General features: G+C 33.8%; 1 protein-coding gene across 1 annotated transcript in view; it reads right to left on the reverse strand.

Annotated features, from left to right (window-relative positions):
• Nucleotides 1–9,990, reverse strand: part of LOC116345748 (alpha-2Da adrenergic receptor) — an 89,017-nt gene extending 79,027 nt beyond the window's left edge. The window contains exons 1-3 of the mRNA XM_031775400.1: nt 9,611–9,990; nt 5,629–8,125; nt 5,007–5,230 (exon numbers count right to left, since the gene is read on the reverse strand). Coding sequence (XP_031631260.1) covers nt 5,007–5,230; nt 5,629–6,016 — 612 coding nt within the window. The 5' untranslated portion in view covers nt 6,017–8,125; nt 9,611–9,990. The remainder of the gene's footprint in view (nt 1–5,006; nt 5,231–5,628; nt 8,126–9,610) is intronic.
• Nucleotides 9,991–17,599: the final 7,609 nt, after the last annotated feature.

The raw sequence follows: 17,599 nt of genomic DNA on the forward strand, positions 1-17,599 counted from the left end.
TGAGTGTGGCAAGCGGGTGGATGTTGTGTTATTGTTGTGTGTTTTTGTCGGCATTTGCCCATATTTTTCCAATTGATGTGAAGTTTTATCGATGGAAGACCAAGGCCAAGACAGACAAAAAAAGCAGATAAGTTGGAGAAGAGAGAGCATGAGAGAAAGAGAGATGACGCAAAAACACAAAGAAAAAAGTCAACACACTCACACACACACGCGACAACGACATTCGCGTGAAATCGAAAACAAAGGGAAAAAAGTGCACATAATAAAATGATATGTTATACGCCTGTCGCATATGGTATCCAAAAAATTGATTGTTTTCTTATTATTAAAACAAGGGAGCGCATATACATACTAATGTCATGGACTCATGTACCAGTGCTCACAAATATTGAGCAAGTATCTCACTTTCAGGCTACAATTGAGTTTATATTTTAACAGATGCAGCAGCAGCGGCAGCACACTTACAAAAAAAAACACTGAACCGCACAAGCTCCATCGCCCGAATTATGAAACTCGGACCGGGCAACTTGTCGCTGCAAAGCTCTGATTAATGGGTCGCAAAATGCCATTTATATACGGATGTATGTATTTAATGCTGAAGGGTGTTTGTACAGTGTAAATTTCGCACATGTGTTACACACATAATGTTATATAAAATATGTCAGGTCGAAAGTATTTTCGAACAAAAGCAAGACAATTATCCCAATTTGGCAAGCGATGCAAAGATACGAGGAAATGAAAATTATTAATAAGCCAAGAATACAACTTCAATCCAAATATCATAAGCGCAACAAATTCAAAAGGTATTTTATATTAATCTGGAATATATCCGAGCTATAGCTACACACAAATCAGCACAAATATTTCCGTCAATTTTGGGTCGGATACAGATGGTGAACAGTTAAAAACAAAATTATTATGTATTTTCTTCGTTTACTTCTTCATTTTAAGTTTTTATTCGTCGGTTGAATTATTGACAAACAGAATATACTATAGCAGATTCCGGCTTTCCGTCACATACGAATTACGTCGGTACTAGCAAAATTATCAATCGAAAGGGAATAGTATTTTACAATTTTAACAATATCCAAAATGAAAAATTACCACTTATTGGAAATTGACATAATGGAAAAGGCGAAAAACTGTGTCTGGTGTCGAACGTGTCTTCTTATCAATGTAATGACATAACTGTAAAACATGTACATGTAAAGTAACAAGAAATGTCAAAAATGCTAGCAAACTCATTCTCTTCTTTCATGCACAATCAATGTGATGTAAAAATGATGTTTTCTTTTTTGTGTTTATTCGCATTACTAAAACAATTTATGATAATTTGTGGTCTACAATGTGTCATAGAATGAGCTGTCTTTCAACTCCATTCAATGATGAATAATGTTTAGGTTTCGGTTTGTGTTGAAACCTGTTCACTTAAATATACAATGGGTTCAAAGTATGTCGATCGCAAATTTACACAAAAGCTGAAACGAATAAATATTTAAATATTTGCATACGTGTATGTATGTATCATTTTGTGGGTGCATTTTTAACAATTTTGCTGTGTTTGTATATTCCCATTTTTTCCTTTGTCGTGTGTATGCATTTTTTTGTGTCAGAACAAAATAGATGAAATTTCTTTTAATGTCATTTTTGTGTGTGTACGATAGAGAAGGAGAAAAAGAGAGAGAATATGCTTACTACAAATACTTTTGGTATTATACCAACGTTTGTAAGAAGTGCTTATTAGTGTATTTTTATGTTTTTGCTCCACTTTCAACAAATTAAACAATTTCAAGTGAACACAATGTAAACGGCAACATTGCAACGAAATGAAAAACGTTATGGTTATAATAAATTCTGAAACTGAGAAACAGCACGTACACATAAGCACACATACACAGCAGTTAGTAGGTTGATGGATGAAAATAAGCAAAAGACAAAACATCCAAAAGCGTTCTCGTTTGTAAAGTCCTTTATGTCGATCGCTCTTTCGATATGATTTTCACTTTGCATTTGTTCTTTTTTCGCCTCTCTATCTCGCTCTCGCTCTCACTCTCTACACTTTTTAATCTGAATTCATCCAGTTGAACCATATACCGAATGCCAATGTTTGCATGTTCAAGCAATCTTTTATGTTTGTGATGAGATCAAATGGAAGTCTTTTTTGGTTGTGAAATAAGAGGGCAATAAACTTGTGTATTCTTAAACAAGTGGAACTTTTATAAGCAAATTCATCAGTCTCAAACATATATTCAGTACAATGTATTTGCAATGGTTAGATAACTAGGTACCATATAACCCATCGTTTTTATTCAATCTACACTTTTCACATAAAATTTCATTCGCTTCTGCCTTCAGTCGTTCGGACAATTTATGTGCGTCTGAATGGTTTTGTTTTTAATGTCAGCGTCTGATGTTTCGCCATATGACTTGTTCGTTCATTTGTGCATTTCTGTTCGAAAACATCACACATCATGAACGAAAGAAGCAAAAAAAACCGCAACAAAAACAACAGCAACACAACAAAAATTACGTTAATTCACTTTCGAACAATCAGCTTGTTAAGTGAATATAAAAGCGTTAATAGAATTTCGGCAAATATTCAACCGTTTAATATCAAAATGATATCAAACACTCATATGTGCAGACAAAGCTGTAATTTGGCATTGTAAATCTACCATCGAAATATTTATCATGAGCATTGTTCAATTAACGCATGGCCTTGGGTGTGGGTGGATGCGAGAATATATGGATTACGCTTCGAGCGCTTGGACATTAGGGCATGGGTAAGAATGGAATTTGTAAGTGTTCGGCTGGTTAAAGAGAAATATGAAATGTAATACGCACTCATAATAGACAATTACACATTGATGCATATACATAAATACGAATATTGTTAACGCACTCGCCATTTGAATAGTGCTCATCAGGAGAACACTAGACTGATTTATTACACAGCAATTTCTGTCCCCTATTTATCTCCACAAAATAGCAAAAAGTCATTCCTTCAACATCATCATCATTCATGGCTACTACTGATTTTGCTACCGCTTCTGTGGTCGCCGTTGTTGTCGTCTTTGTCATCGCTGCCACACAAAAACACACATGTTCGTCATTCAGACACTCTGTTCGCTCTCACCAACTACTTGTTTTTGTCGTATATATATATATATATATATGTGTGTATGGGCAAAGAAAATTAAATTGTGTGCCGAGGCGTATTGTTCTTTAAGGTTTGAAGTAGAATGTTGAGTGGTAATGATAATAATACAATTGACACATTGAACAGGCTTGATGACAGAATTTGATCTCGCCATCGAATTTCTTTGCACAATGATGTGACCAGCCGTTTGTGCCACTATAGCGTCTATGTGTATGTGTAATTTCGATTCAAATGCCATTATGCTTACTGAATGTGTAAATGTGTGAATAAATTGGTGTCGATTTACAATCAAATAGCACTTCAACATAACAATGGAACCATCGTTGAACATCGTTGCGAATATGTCATTTTTTTGTTATTTTATTCTATCATTTTGTAAAAAGAAAAAAAAATATTAATTAAATCCTACTCCATATGAAATAATAATCATTGAATTTGTGAGCATAATATCGGCTAGCAATGATAGGTCAATGCAACAATGATGACAAGAGCGACGATGACGACGATGACGACGATGAAGACAATGCATCAGAAAAGTAAACAGCCAATTCAATACGAAACAGACATTCATTAAACAGTTGATGTACAGTGCGATTCCAGTGTCTATATTACCTAAACTTGGTATTAGTTTCATTCACAATGAAATAAAATACACAAACCATTATAATATGGCGAAGAAAAAGTTCAACATCAAAAGTCCAGTTGCATTGAATGCTGTATCATACACATTTAGTATCGCATCACTTGTTAACGTTTCTATATTTGTACATATACCCATACATATAATATTTGTGTTTTAGATTTGAATTTGAATGATGAGTAAATGCTTGTACTCGGAGTATTATGATTCGATTCCATTCATATCCATAGATTTGAATTAGATAACCAAACAAAACAGTGCATAGATACTCAATAATAAATGTTCACATTTATTGATTTAGTTTCGTTACAATCGGTGCGGGCAAAACAAAATTCAGAAGAAAAAAAAAAATACAAAATGGGAACGAATTTTTGCGACAAAAAAAAACGGCAAATAAAATGAAATGAAATAAGCCCAGAGCAAACTGCGAAAGTCTGATTTGATGCATCAGATATTTTTCAGAAGAAGAAAAAACAACCATTTTTCGCTTCCCTTCCGTTTCGTTCATCATGAGAAATTGTGAGATAGCAGAAGAAAAAAAAAATACGTTAAAAAGAGAATAACTTCCGATATATTGTATACATTTTTATTTTTTCGGTTAAATTCCTCCGAAACCCTATATTTTGAATTATGACTAGGACTTGAGATTAAATATATATATAAACGAAATATGTATCCCGAAATTGTGCTTAGAATTCAATGCTGATGAATAACATTAAATATCAATATTTTCCGTAGCGATAAAAAAACGAGCTTATTATAGTGACTATAGATACTTTCCACATTGAAATGCTATGGAACTTTCGGATCTTCATTTTTTGTTCTGTTTAAATTTATTGGATTTTTAAGTTTGTCAACATGCGAAAAGTGCACTCGAATGTTTTTTTTTCCTTATCATTGTTTGGAAGGCAACGAACCAATCGATATGCCGATTGAATAAAAATGAATTGATGTTCATTGTTCAGCCACATCGCAAATCAAATGATAAAAAAATAAACATTGTATATGGCTGGAGAGAGAGAAAAAAAGGATGTTGCCTCTTCAATGGTCATCAAACACACATCCTAGCATTTTTCCTCTCTCAATTTTTTTTTTGTTGTTGCTATTTACGGAATTTTTTATTTCTCGTATTTGTACCGAAATTCGGGTTTTATTTCGAATTATGAGAACGAAAAACAAAAAGGAAAATGCGATAAGAAAACCTACCTCACACTGTGGCAGTGATTCTTCGGACCGCTTTACACCCCATCCGAGCAACGGCGGTATACATATTAACGCTGACATTATCCAGACGGCAGCGATCATAACTAATGCACGGGCGGGCGTTCGTGTTTTCAAATATTCTACAGCTTTCGTTATACTCCAGTATCGATCCAATGATATTAAACACAAATTCATTATCGAGGCGGTTGATAAAAGCACGTCCATGGCTAAATATATATTTATAAAGAAGAAAAATAAAAACGTAACATTTAAAAAATTCCACCAATAAATGTCACAACAAGTGCAATTCTCGTGCCAATTCCGAGAACAGAAAATTACAACATCAAAACTTATAGTCTATTCCGAAGGTAATGGTCTTTGGGGAGAAAATCAATTTTTCATGACACTAAAACGAACATTATTTTTAACTCTTCAACATTTTTTTTTTGCTCGTTACACACACAAAATCATAAAAGAACTTTCAAGAGAAATGAACAAGATATTGTATAAGGAAAATATGAGCTATAAGCTGCTGATGTTGTTCAACTGTAGTAAATGTTGTATTTTGAAATGAAAATCTTCTGAATTTTTGATCGAATAAATTACATGAACGTATAATACATACCTGAGTGAATGTCACACCACCAAGGTCCAAATATCCAATACCCCATTAATTCATTAGCTAAAGAGAATGGCATAATAACAAGGCCAAGAAAAAAGTCGGCTACAGCGAGCGATGCAATGAACCAGTTTTGAATGTTTTTCAGCGATTTTTCGGTGATAATTGCAATAATAACTAACATATTTCCAACAACAATAATGATCATTAAAAGTGTGACTACAACTGATGCAAATACAATATGAGTCAGACTGTATCCACTGGGGTATCCCAGATCATGAATGATGGTTGTATTTGGATTTGTTTCATTTGTAGAGGTCAAATGACGATTAAATGATGAATTTCCAACCGTTGCGAGAAATTCTTCGGTCGTATTATCCGAAATAAATGCCATGTTAATTTATGATGCACTTCGGTTGATTTGCATTCATTAGCGCGCGTCTACACACACACTCTCTGTCTCTCTTTTTTTATCCCACAGTCGCACTTTTTTTGTGTGTCTTGTTTTCCACAATTTTTGTCCTCCTATATATCTGTGTTGCTGGTATGGTTCAATTCAATGCAATGTTGCCGCTTCGGCTGTTATTTAACTGTCGTTATTCTATTTGAAGTGGTGAATTTGTTGCGATTTTTTCGCAGAGCTTCTGCTTCGGCGGGAATTGGTGCTAATACATTCATTTATTTATTTTTTTACTTCAAATACGTAATTTGTTGCAGCGGTTGCTTTATGCGAGTGGGGATTGTATTTGTCTCACACAGTGTGCTACTATTTCTGGTCTATTGTTATTTCGTTTATGAAGCGTTAGCCAGCGACAATAATAGCATGTGCAATACACACATATATATAGAAAAACGGCGAAAATCATATGGCAATGATCTGGGACTTCCTATCTGCGATTGTTTGCTATTTTCCTTGTAATTTATTTATATTCCCCTATATATTTCAACTTTTCCAATTGTTTCTTTGTCTTTTTCTTCTCGTTCTATTTTTATTTTCTATTATCCCTATAATTTTTCATGTTTTGGTGTATATATATATTCTTGCTCTTTGATTGTGTTTGCATGTAAACGCGCCAGCGCCACTAAAACTTAGTTAATTCATATTCCACTTGATTGTTGGTCGTAAAAGTGAAGTTGAATGTATATTGTGAACGACCGAAAAATATGTTGAAATTCTGTCGCCTCTCGTTCGCTCTCTCTCTCTTATTTTGTCTGCATATATATATTCCACACTTATTCAATTCATTGAATTCACTAAAAACGGTAATGCGTTTTCTATTCTATTCAGAGATTTTGTTCCATTCAATTTTACGATACTTTGTGCTTTTTACTGCCTTTTTCGAAGCTTTTTTGTCCTTTTTGCTCTCGATTTTTGTTCTTCTTCTTCTTAATCGTCTTCTGTTTTATTCAGCAGCTTGTTTGCTTTGCTTCCATTTCCACGTGTGTATGTATCAAATGGAGAAAGCAGTACAATAAATGAGAGTAGAAAAAAATGCCAACCGGTGTTTGTGTGTCGCCTCCCGCAACAACAAAAAATCCGAAAAAATTACGTATTCCATGCATGTGCTGTAAATATTTTTATTTCAATATAGTTCAACTTATTTTCTATTTTCTGTTCAAATCGAATCTGAATAAGCGTTTCAATTTCGTTTCTGTTTCTGGTTTGTGCCAATGTGTGCGTGTTATATTATTATCGTTGGTACGAGACTGTTTGTGTCACCGTAGACGTTATTAGCTTGTCGCCAATTTCAGTTTTTTTTCTTCGAATTCTTCTTCTTCTTCTTCTTCTTCTTCTTACTTTCGCTCAATATTTCTTTTTTCAGCTCTAATTTTTCTTCTGTATCAATTGATGCATCTGAACGAAGGAATAAAATGGAAACCAGCACACTTTTCGGTATTCTATCCTATAAGTGTGGCCATACATTTGCATTCCATATTTGATGATTATTATTTTTTCAGTTCTTCGGTAGTTTTGTCGTTGTGCTAGAAAGTGTACCACTTGCACGCTATGAAATCATTGTGTACCGTTCACTGAACTGAAGTTACGACAACCGGCTGACTTATGAATGCATCGTCGGTAACCATTTCCAATGGATCAATTCATTCTAATATTTTCATTCATAATAAAAGGTGCACATTTCTATCAAGTAAACATAATGATATTATGTCTCTCTTTAAAAAGAACGTTTTCATTTCAGGGTGTTTGTTGTTGTTAATTTGTTGATATTTCGTTTTGAGAGATGATTCACCACCAATTTGCGTCAAATCAATGGCAATCCACAAACTCATCGATGTTCGCAGTGTTTCATTTACGAGGCGTTCAATGTTTCATTATCCATTAATGTTACCGGAAAACAATAGTGTCGATTAATGAGAAGCGATTGCGACTGTAACGGTGACAGCGACGACGACGACGACGACGACGACGACGACGACGAAAAATGAATTGAATTCTTTTCGCTGAATGTTCTATACTGATCTACTTTTTGTTCGTTGTTTTTCTCTATAAATGAAACGGAAAAAAAACAGAATGTAAGTGAGTGTGTGGTGAGAAAGAGAGAAACGTATTAAAAAAAAAAAAAAATGTGCTTTTTGATTTTCAATTGAATCAGTAATCATTCGAAATGAACCATCAGACTTGAAAATCCACATTATCACGGTTGAAGTGTATATAACTTTTCAATGGCAGTCGGTCCTAGGGGCTTTCATCTATTCGTTCATACAAATTTATACCCAATATTCACGTCCTATTCATCATATATACGATTAAAATTTCTCGTCTATTTCAGTGAATAAGGTGTATTTGCACACACACACACAGTATAGCTACAAAGAATCGAAGGAGATCCACACAAAAGAGAATGAAAAAACATGCCATAGACGGAATATACACGAAATATACACCAAATATATGCAGTTATGCACATTTATTTGCGCGTATTACAGATGATTTTGCAATATAGTTCACTATTTACAATATAAATCATATACATTTGAAGATAAAAGCATAGGACGAGCCCAAAAGTGTCTTTTACATGTATTTATATGCAAACGTCATTCTCTGAACTTTATAAGAGAAACTAGAAGAAATGGTTTGTGCATTGGATAAATTTTCACTTTGTATATTAAATAAGACATGAAGCACCACACATTTTTGTTAGTTCGATGTTTATAGGATAGATACAGCGCCATTCAATGTCTGACTATGGATAAAAGCCCCTAGAAGTGGTGTCGGTCGGAAGTGGTGTTTGAATTTTCAGCAAATGGACGTGAAAGTAGGTATATGCATTCGGGGCTTTTTTTACGCTGAAAATATCCATATATATTATAAAATTGCACGTCACAACGATCCGTATATATTTACCGTTTTGCAAATTGTATACATTGAAACTTTATTTTTCAAGCGTAAACGATTTGAGTCAAATTGAATCCGATATTTTGCGGGAGGACGGCAGAGAGTGAAAAAAATTGACGAATAAAAAAAGAAGTATCGCCACAAAGTTACCTACAACCACTGTATTGAGTGGATTCATTTGAAATGTCTGCAATTCAAAAACAAGCTCTCTACATTAACTTTGTTTACTGTCACTCAAGCTGACAAACTTTTTTTTATAGTTTATCTTAAAATGGCCATCTACACATAGGAAAAAGAAATGTATTTTTATGTTGCTTTTATGTATTGATAAAAATATATCCCACGATAAATGGAATGACAAGACTAGAATATTTATAAATAATGTATCGGCATTTTTGTGGTTGTTGGTAAAACCAAATTTCGAAACGTCACAGAAGCACACAATATACGAAAAAAACCAAAAAAAAGACTGTGCAATTTTACAAATTTACATCGAACATAAATTTGATGGGTCGCTAAACATTGATGATGACACTGTACGTATGTAATGGCATATGGAAAAGTGAAAATTTAGAATATATCTTTGCGGACGATTAATTGATTTATGTGAGATTTTTTTTTGTATTGGCTTACCTGTTTGTTGCAGATGAATGTGATCGTTCTACTCTGATAACTATATACACAACACATAAATTGACCGTTATGCACAAAAAATAGAGTGTGCAAAGCAAAATGCAAAATAAAAAGAATGGACAACGAATTATTTCGTATTTGAAGGCAGTAGCGCGGAATGACAGAGATAGAGAAAAAAAAACAACTTTTAAATATGCCACCGATTGTGCTCGGATTTCATGTATGTAAATGTAATTTTCTACGTAATAAAACACGATGCTGGTCCCGATGCCCTGACGAAATAAAGAAAAAAAAAGTAGTTCCGAAGAAGAATTCGCTATATTCCGTGAATTTTTTTTATTCGTTAGTCGTGTCAAAATGTCTATAGTTCCTTTTGTATGTAAGCTGCTGTCGTTTAAAAAAAACGCGAAATCAATGGAAATATATTATTCGATTTTGTATGAATAGAATGAGTCTTTTTTGTATTTTGTATTTCGTCACTTTTTTGTTCGTCTTTTTTCGGTCTTCATTCATTTTTCTATTATGCATTTATTTTCATTACTTCATATATATATGAGAGTATATTTTTTTCAGTCTCCGCGCACGTTTCATTGTTTATGTTCAATCACAAGCAGAAAGTTTGACTTTAAAACATGTTTCACTTTTTATCGTTCGTCTTTTTTCTCTCACCAAACGGTCATCACTATTACTATGAAAGTTGCACTGTTTTTTTTTTATTTTCATTTATTTGCTACATTTAGAATTTCTTTGTGCGCTCAAATTTGTCGTTGGACCGCTTTCAATGTTGGTCTCTTTTTTTCATAAACCGATTATGTGACGTTTTTTCTCACTTTTTGTTTGATTGTTTGCCACAACTCTGTCCCTGTTTTCTATTCAATATTGGCTTTTGTTTTTATGGTCCTTGTGTTGCATTTTTTCTGCTGACGAATAAAACTACGCAAATAATTTGATTGAATTATTATTATATTCAGAGCGCGCGCTCTACGTCATACAAATGCCTGCCAAAAAGAGACAATAAAAAATATATATAACACGAAACTAAGCGAAACAAGATGACTGACTTTAATAAAACGAAATAAAACGTCAAACGTGAAATTATCACTCTCGTTGCTTTGTTATGCCTATGGTTATTGATGGCTTCACTGTTACTTCTTTTGTATTACAAAACAAATTGTTCACATTTTTGCGTGCGTGTGTTTGTGTGCCACTGTTTTGTTTTTGCAACCGTTCTTATCTTTTCTACTTTCACTCTCTGTCTCTTTATTTTTCAGTAGTTTTTATTTAACGTGTGCCTCTGTAGTCCTTTCGATCGATTTGAGTACTGCTTTGGCATGTCCGGCTTTTTTTGTCAGGTATTTTGTATTGTGTTTCGATGGCTTTGTATGTATTGCTTCGCAGTGCGTCCAAATACCAATTTACTATGTATATTTATGCGATTTCTTACACACTAAGTGGCTTTGATTTGACTGTTCTGTATGTAATAGGTTTGTTCTCTTTTCGCATTGTTTGTTAATAAACACCAGGAAAAAAGACGAGCTTTGCACTTTCGATGAGCACTATTCATAATGTTAAATAAACGAATTTCATTATCATAATCATCAAATGCGGTGTATGTATTACGGATATCGATATTGGTGTATATTGTAACGCTTACCAAACCGAAAAGTGTGTATGACAATGTAACCTTGAAGTAATCGTTGAAATACACACGCACAAATGCAGATATATTTATATACGCATTCAGCTAGAATATGGTTAACACGTTTTATGCACTATATGTTGAATTTGGAATATATTTAGTTTTTATGAATTTTTCTGATACAAATCTCGAGTCTTTATCTTTTTTTTCTGTCTTTTATTTTGTGGTTTAACATACACGCAAAATGTTTTCACACCGAACCATACGCTACACTGACCCGGAAGTATTTTCTCTGTTTCGTCAACATTCCTTCCACATACGTCAGCGATAGCTTTAATTTTTGACAATTGAAAGAGCAGCAACGTAAACACCGTATTAGCATCGATCCTTGGTCTTCTTCTACAAAAATTGGAGCATCACAAATTTTTCGTGTGGACAGCGTTGACAACAAGAATGTTGAGACAGGAAGAGTAGGAGAAAAAAGAACAAAAAGAGAAAAAAACCAACCATATTATTATTATTATTCATTAAAAAAAATCCACTTTATTTACATAAAAAGAAAATCGTATGTAGAGTTAGTTGTGGTGAATGTGTGCGTAAAATGGACGCAAAATTCCACTATAAGTGGAAAAGTTATTTCAAGTACACATACGCATACAAAATGGAAGAGATCATCGTGTGGGGCATGGTATGTTGAGACACCATTTGACGCATAATTTTACTCCCACCCCAAACCGAGTCAAGTGATCAACTTTGTTACCACTTACGCGTCGCGTTCTGATGGCGCTGACCCATACACTCATTCCACTCGATCAATTTCTTTTCCATTGTGCGTTACGTTGTCTTTGTCATTTCGCATGGACCTTTCTTTATATGTTTTTGATGAATTTATACTCAATTTTTTGTAGTTTGGCTTGTTTGTCCGGCAACCATAATACCGCACATTGCATGCCGTGTCTGCATGAACACATGTGCGCCGTATTTTGTCGAACCGAAGAATAAATTAGATAAAGCGAGTGAAAGAGCAAAAAAAGCTGCATAAATAAACTAATTTTTATATAATGCGAAATAAATGGAAATTGCTCAGCCATACAGCTGCACGAACCAAAACTCTCTACTTGAAATAAAATGTCACGCAAAAACAACTAAAACAAATTAATTTTCCAGCGTTGAAAAAAAAAACACAACAACAGCAACACCAACCATTTTCTCTGTGTGAGTTGACGACGGACAATATATGTATATATAAATTCGCACATAACTAATTTACATTCAACATCCGATGTAGCGATGAGGAGGAACCATTTCGTCTAACTATTTAAACGAATGCACGTACACATAATGAATTTGCCGTTGAAGAGCAAAATATCGCAAACGAGATGAACGAACATTCTTTGAAACGAAAATAATGGAGGATTATACAAGTAAATAACACTTTAAACACATTCATTCATTCTTCTTCTCTCTTCGCTTTTTTTTTCGTTCTACTCTCGGCTTCAATTTGTCTTGATCGATGTCATACAATAGGAAATACGCCAGATTTAGATAGACAAATTTCCTGTTCGGTGTTTTTGTTTTGATGGAAAAACAGTAACAATAATATAATGACTACAACTACAGCAATCATAGCATCAATGGCAACGAATCAATTTGATGTATTTGCTTTTTCTGTGAACCAGGAAGCTTTTTATGTTTCACATGTATGAATGATGTTGAAGGCGCAGACAACAATATTAATATATGCACAAGTTGAAAGGAATGAAATTATATGGATGAGATAAAAAAGAAGATAGAAAAGAAATAACGCCACAATTGTACGCATTCAAATTGTTTGCATGCTTTTAACGAAGATGGCAACAGAATAGAGAGGGGTCAGGCTAAAAAATTCAAAAAATGACACGAGAAATTGATGTGTGCTCTTTTCTTATGTCGCCTTTATTCTCGTGTATTGCTTTTTTTCTCTGGTATACGGTATAAAAGCTTCTTTTTTTTGCTGTATCTGTGTGTACGCGAAAAAAAAGCTGTTCCGCCCATCTCATTTGAATTGCTGCTTTAGTAGTAGTATTAATTCGTTTGCCTTTAACCCTTTCAAATTGATCATGAATCCCCTGCATTTCTTTCAATGTCATTTGTTTGTAGCGTTTTTTTTTCTCTGTCCCATAGCAGCTTGTACACTGGCAACTTGTGATTTTTGAGCCAATTGTGTGCGCGTTGCTGTCGACACGGTCGTATTATTATGATATTATTTTCGGGAACATGACTGGTAAAAGGCCTCATTTCTATGTACATAACAGTCTGACTAATAAGCATTCACTTCTAAACGCATAGCCATGAATGCAAAAGATTTGCTCATTTTATAGCTTTATTCCTATTGTGTGTGTTGTATATGAAAAAGAAAGAGAACTGTTAATATGTGAAAATGCTTTCGTTAAAATTGGCAATTGCTCTAATATTGCGCCTGTCGACCGAGATTCAAGCTGAATATCAATAGGCAAATGCGAAGGCAATTCTCTTTCAGTTCTCTTCCTCTAGGTTTTTTTTGTTCGCTTTTATTCGCCACTTTTTTTTGTTTAAAAATTACATGTACGTGTCGATGGGCACACTCATCATTTATATGGCAATTTTTTATAATTTCCACTTTTGGCACTGCATATGGCATTCGTTGTGATCGACATTGATGCCATCGATGCTGGGATTGGTTAGCTACGAATTCTTCGGGCTAAATATATTGAAAGTATCTATTATGGTATTAAAGCTTAAATCAAGCGTGTGATTTTATTTGCATGGGCATGTTGGGTATGTCAGATTTCGTGATTTCTTGTGTGTCTGTACACAAAAAATGAATGCAGTCAAGTTAAAATCATAGCACATTTTTTTTCTTGCTCTCTCTCTCTCTCCATATATATACATCTCACACACTCTTCTACATTGTTCAGCCAAGAATTTAACACCAAAATCGAGTCAAATAGACCATCATATTGTTATATATATGAATGCACAACAATATGGTAAACTCATTGTCTTTGAATGGCTGCAAGAATAAACAACACAACAAAAAATTGAAGTGTAGTGGTGTACAAGCACAGCACAGTAGTTCAACCAGTTTAAGCTTTAAAAAGCCCAAGTAATAAACGCACTAATCCAACATACAGTGGATGTAATGATCTTTTTGTGTGCACACACTAGTGTACATATTATATTGTACATTTTGGCTCACACGTCGAGTTCTTAACGCCACTTGAACTCGTTTGAATGTAGCACCATAATGCCATTGTAAGATTATTTCCTTTTAAATCGTTTTTTTTATGAACAATTCAAAGTGGGTTAATATATGCGCTCATTTCCTTCATTCTACGGTACGCACTTTATCAAAGTAGCTGGTAAATCTCCCTTTGGCTCCTACAAGTCGGTTTTCGGGTCAGAATAGTCGACTGTCAATATGAGTGTAACCTCATGAATGTTTGATGTTTTAGTATATTTTAAAAACGACTTGTATTTTTTTTTTTATTTCAGCTGATATTGCCGTGTGAAAGGAATTTAGTTAAAAAAAGCAGTTATTATGATATAATCTTCTTATTTGCGGGAAAGTTTTTAGCGACAAAAACCACGCACTTTCAATGGTTTGTCAAAAATGGCCGTATTTCATTCTGATTATTTGCCATTCTTCCGTGTCACACATTTTTATTATTATCGTTTTATTTGCGACTCGACTTTTATTTTACATAGTATTTTTCGACAAAACCATCATCACATACCATCCATACATTACTAAATACATTTCTTATTAAGTTTCTATTTGAATTCAAAAAAATTTACGTACGCACGAATACGTTGAGTTTGGTACTATTTAAAGAATTTATTATTTTGTAAATGGCTATAAGCCATTACATTCGAATAGATTATAAACGGGTGATAAACTAGCTGTTTCTTTTTTTCTATTGTTTGATGTGAAAAATTTTCCGTCAAATTTTGTCGGTATTCAAATTGTAAATCTATGTATGGAATAACATCAGCATGGAGGTAAATATGCAAATGTCATTTGAATCAATTAGTTTTTTTTTTACCTTTCCCTCTCTTGCACACACTGCTACCCTCTCTCTGTCGTCAATAGATCATGACGTGCATGAGTTTGCTTTTTTCAACTGGAACCAATAATGAGAAGAGGGAATAGACTCAAATCTAATGGCAATAAATGGTTCGGCAGTTTATGAATATTTCAAGTCTTGCAATGTAAACCATTTTTTGGATATGTTCAAAACTTTACTACGCCATCTTTTATTTTTTGCTTGCTTTGATTTCTATATGACTTGTAAATTGTAGTGACTTTCAATTTGTACAGAAGAGAAAAAAATTACACTTTCTTTTAGAAAAAAAAAAGTTTCGCGAACAATAAAAATTTCGCCGAAAGAAAATAATCTTTACCCATTGTGTTCAATCGTGGGCGGAATTGAGAGAACCATGGCAAAAAAAAATGCCAAAAGAAAAACGGGCAGGAAATGCTGGTACCAATCGAATAGTTTACATTTAATATCATGTATTTTTTTAACATTATTTTTCATTTTGCAGTCACAAAGTTCGGAGAGTTGCTTATAGCTCATTAACATTCCTTTTTTATAAATATATCATTCTTTTATTGCTTTTTTTATTCCATGTCGATGTTTTTCTTTGCTTTTTCTGGTTCATTAGTGATTCCCATTTTATTCACTAGTTTTACACCCTCATCATCACCATTGCGTAGACAACGGCAATGTTTGTCGCAATGTAAGTTTAATTTTTGTTTTTTTTTGTTTATCTGAGTACTAGGCTTGTCCAGTTTTGTTGTCTCTGAGATTTTTCCACAAAAAGGTCAAATTATGGCATTGCCCAAAAAAAATCCCAGAGTTCTCTTAACATCCCACACACCGAAAGGTATAATTGAAAGGACTATAAGTAATTGTTGTTGTTGTTGTTGTTGTTGTAGAGAGAAACAAAATTGGATAAGCCTTCTGTGTCGTTCGTTCTATTTCTGCGCTATCAAATACAAATTATTACTATTATTATTATTGTTCTGTGTATGTAATTTGGTTTCAACTGTGACTGTTCGTGTCAAAAGAAATCTCATACACCAAAAATATAATTACAACACACACACAGAGAGAGAGAGAGAGAGAGAGAGAGAGAGAAAATCACAGAGAAATACCACAATGACAACTAAATAACTGCTGAAAGAAAGCATTTCTATTAATAATAATAACGGTCAAATACATTTTCAGTTCAATGAAAATTGCACGAAAAATGTTGAATTGCGCAAGCGAACGTGATCCGAAACAAGAATGAATCAATAAGAAAATAACAGTACAGGAATCGATGAAATGTTTTTGGGAATCGACCCATTTTCAATGTTTATTTACTTGTGTATGCGCTACAGTTGTTAAATAAAAAAACAAAGAAAACGAAATGTGCGATGGAAAGTAAGCGAAGAACCGACCAACATGATACAATGACTGAACATTGATGAATTTCCAAATTTAAAGTCTCCGTTGACTAAAGCTTTAGATTTATTGCGGATGTGAATTTTTCGCGGAAAAAAAGAGAGCACATATCACAAATTTCGAATGAAGAAAATCGAGTTTAAGCCGCCATTTAATGATTCTCACAAGCGATGTGTATTTGTTAGGCTTTCGAACATCATTTGGTTGCGCGCTATTGCCACCGTCGCCGCCAAACTGGTGTATGCATATGAATGACAACACAAGACTTTAAACTTCGAAAATGTGCGTATGGTAATCAGTGTGCGACGTTTACAAATATTTTATTAATGTGCCATTCATTCTGTGTATTTGTATTTACCGTATAACAATCGCATTATTTTGAGCAATATATTTGTTCAATATGTATACATGTATCCTTGTTCAAACACAGTTGGCGTAAAATGTAAAGTGGGGGGAAGAAGAACAGGCACTGCCATCGACGATGGCGACGAGTTGAACAAAATAAAGTCGAAGAGAAATGAAAAAAATTGCTTTGCACATCATTTCAACCAATTTGCTGTTTTTAATGTAATCAAAAAGCGAAAATGCTAATAGAATGGTACTCGTCGAATGTTTTCGTTTCTTTGCTCATTCAAAGTATTCGGTGAAATAGTACCATTTGTGCTTTCTTTCACTCGTTCACTCCTTCCTCCTTTCTCACCCTGCGTTGCTCTCAATTTGGACGAAATATCTTTATGCTCGATCATTGCTAATGCTTTGCTTACGATACATTCCATTTTGCATATACATACGTATATATATTTAAAAGTCGTTGTCACTGTTGTTGTTGCCGTTTGCAAGAAAATTCATTTTTCAATAAAAGCTTCTTAATCTGGATTA

Source organism: Contarinia nasturtii, unplaced genomic scaffold, assembly GCF_009176525.2.
Source record: "Contarinia nasturtii isolate CC-2019 unplaced genomic scaffold, AAFC_CNas_1.1 Cnas_scaffold_1371, whole genome shotgun sequence".
Classification (NCBI taxonomy): domain Eukaryota; kingdom Metazoa; phylum Arthropoda; class Insecta; order Diptera; family Cecidomyiidae; genus Contarinia; species Contarinia nasturtii.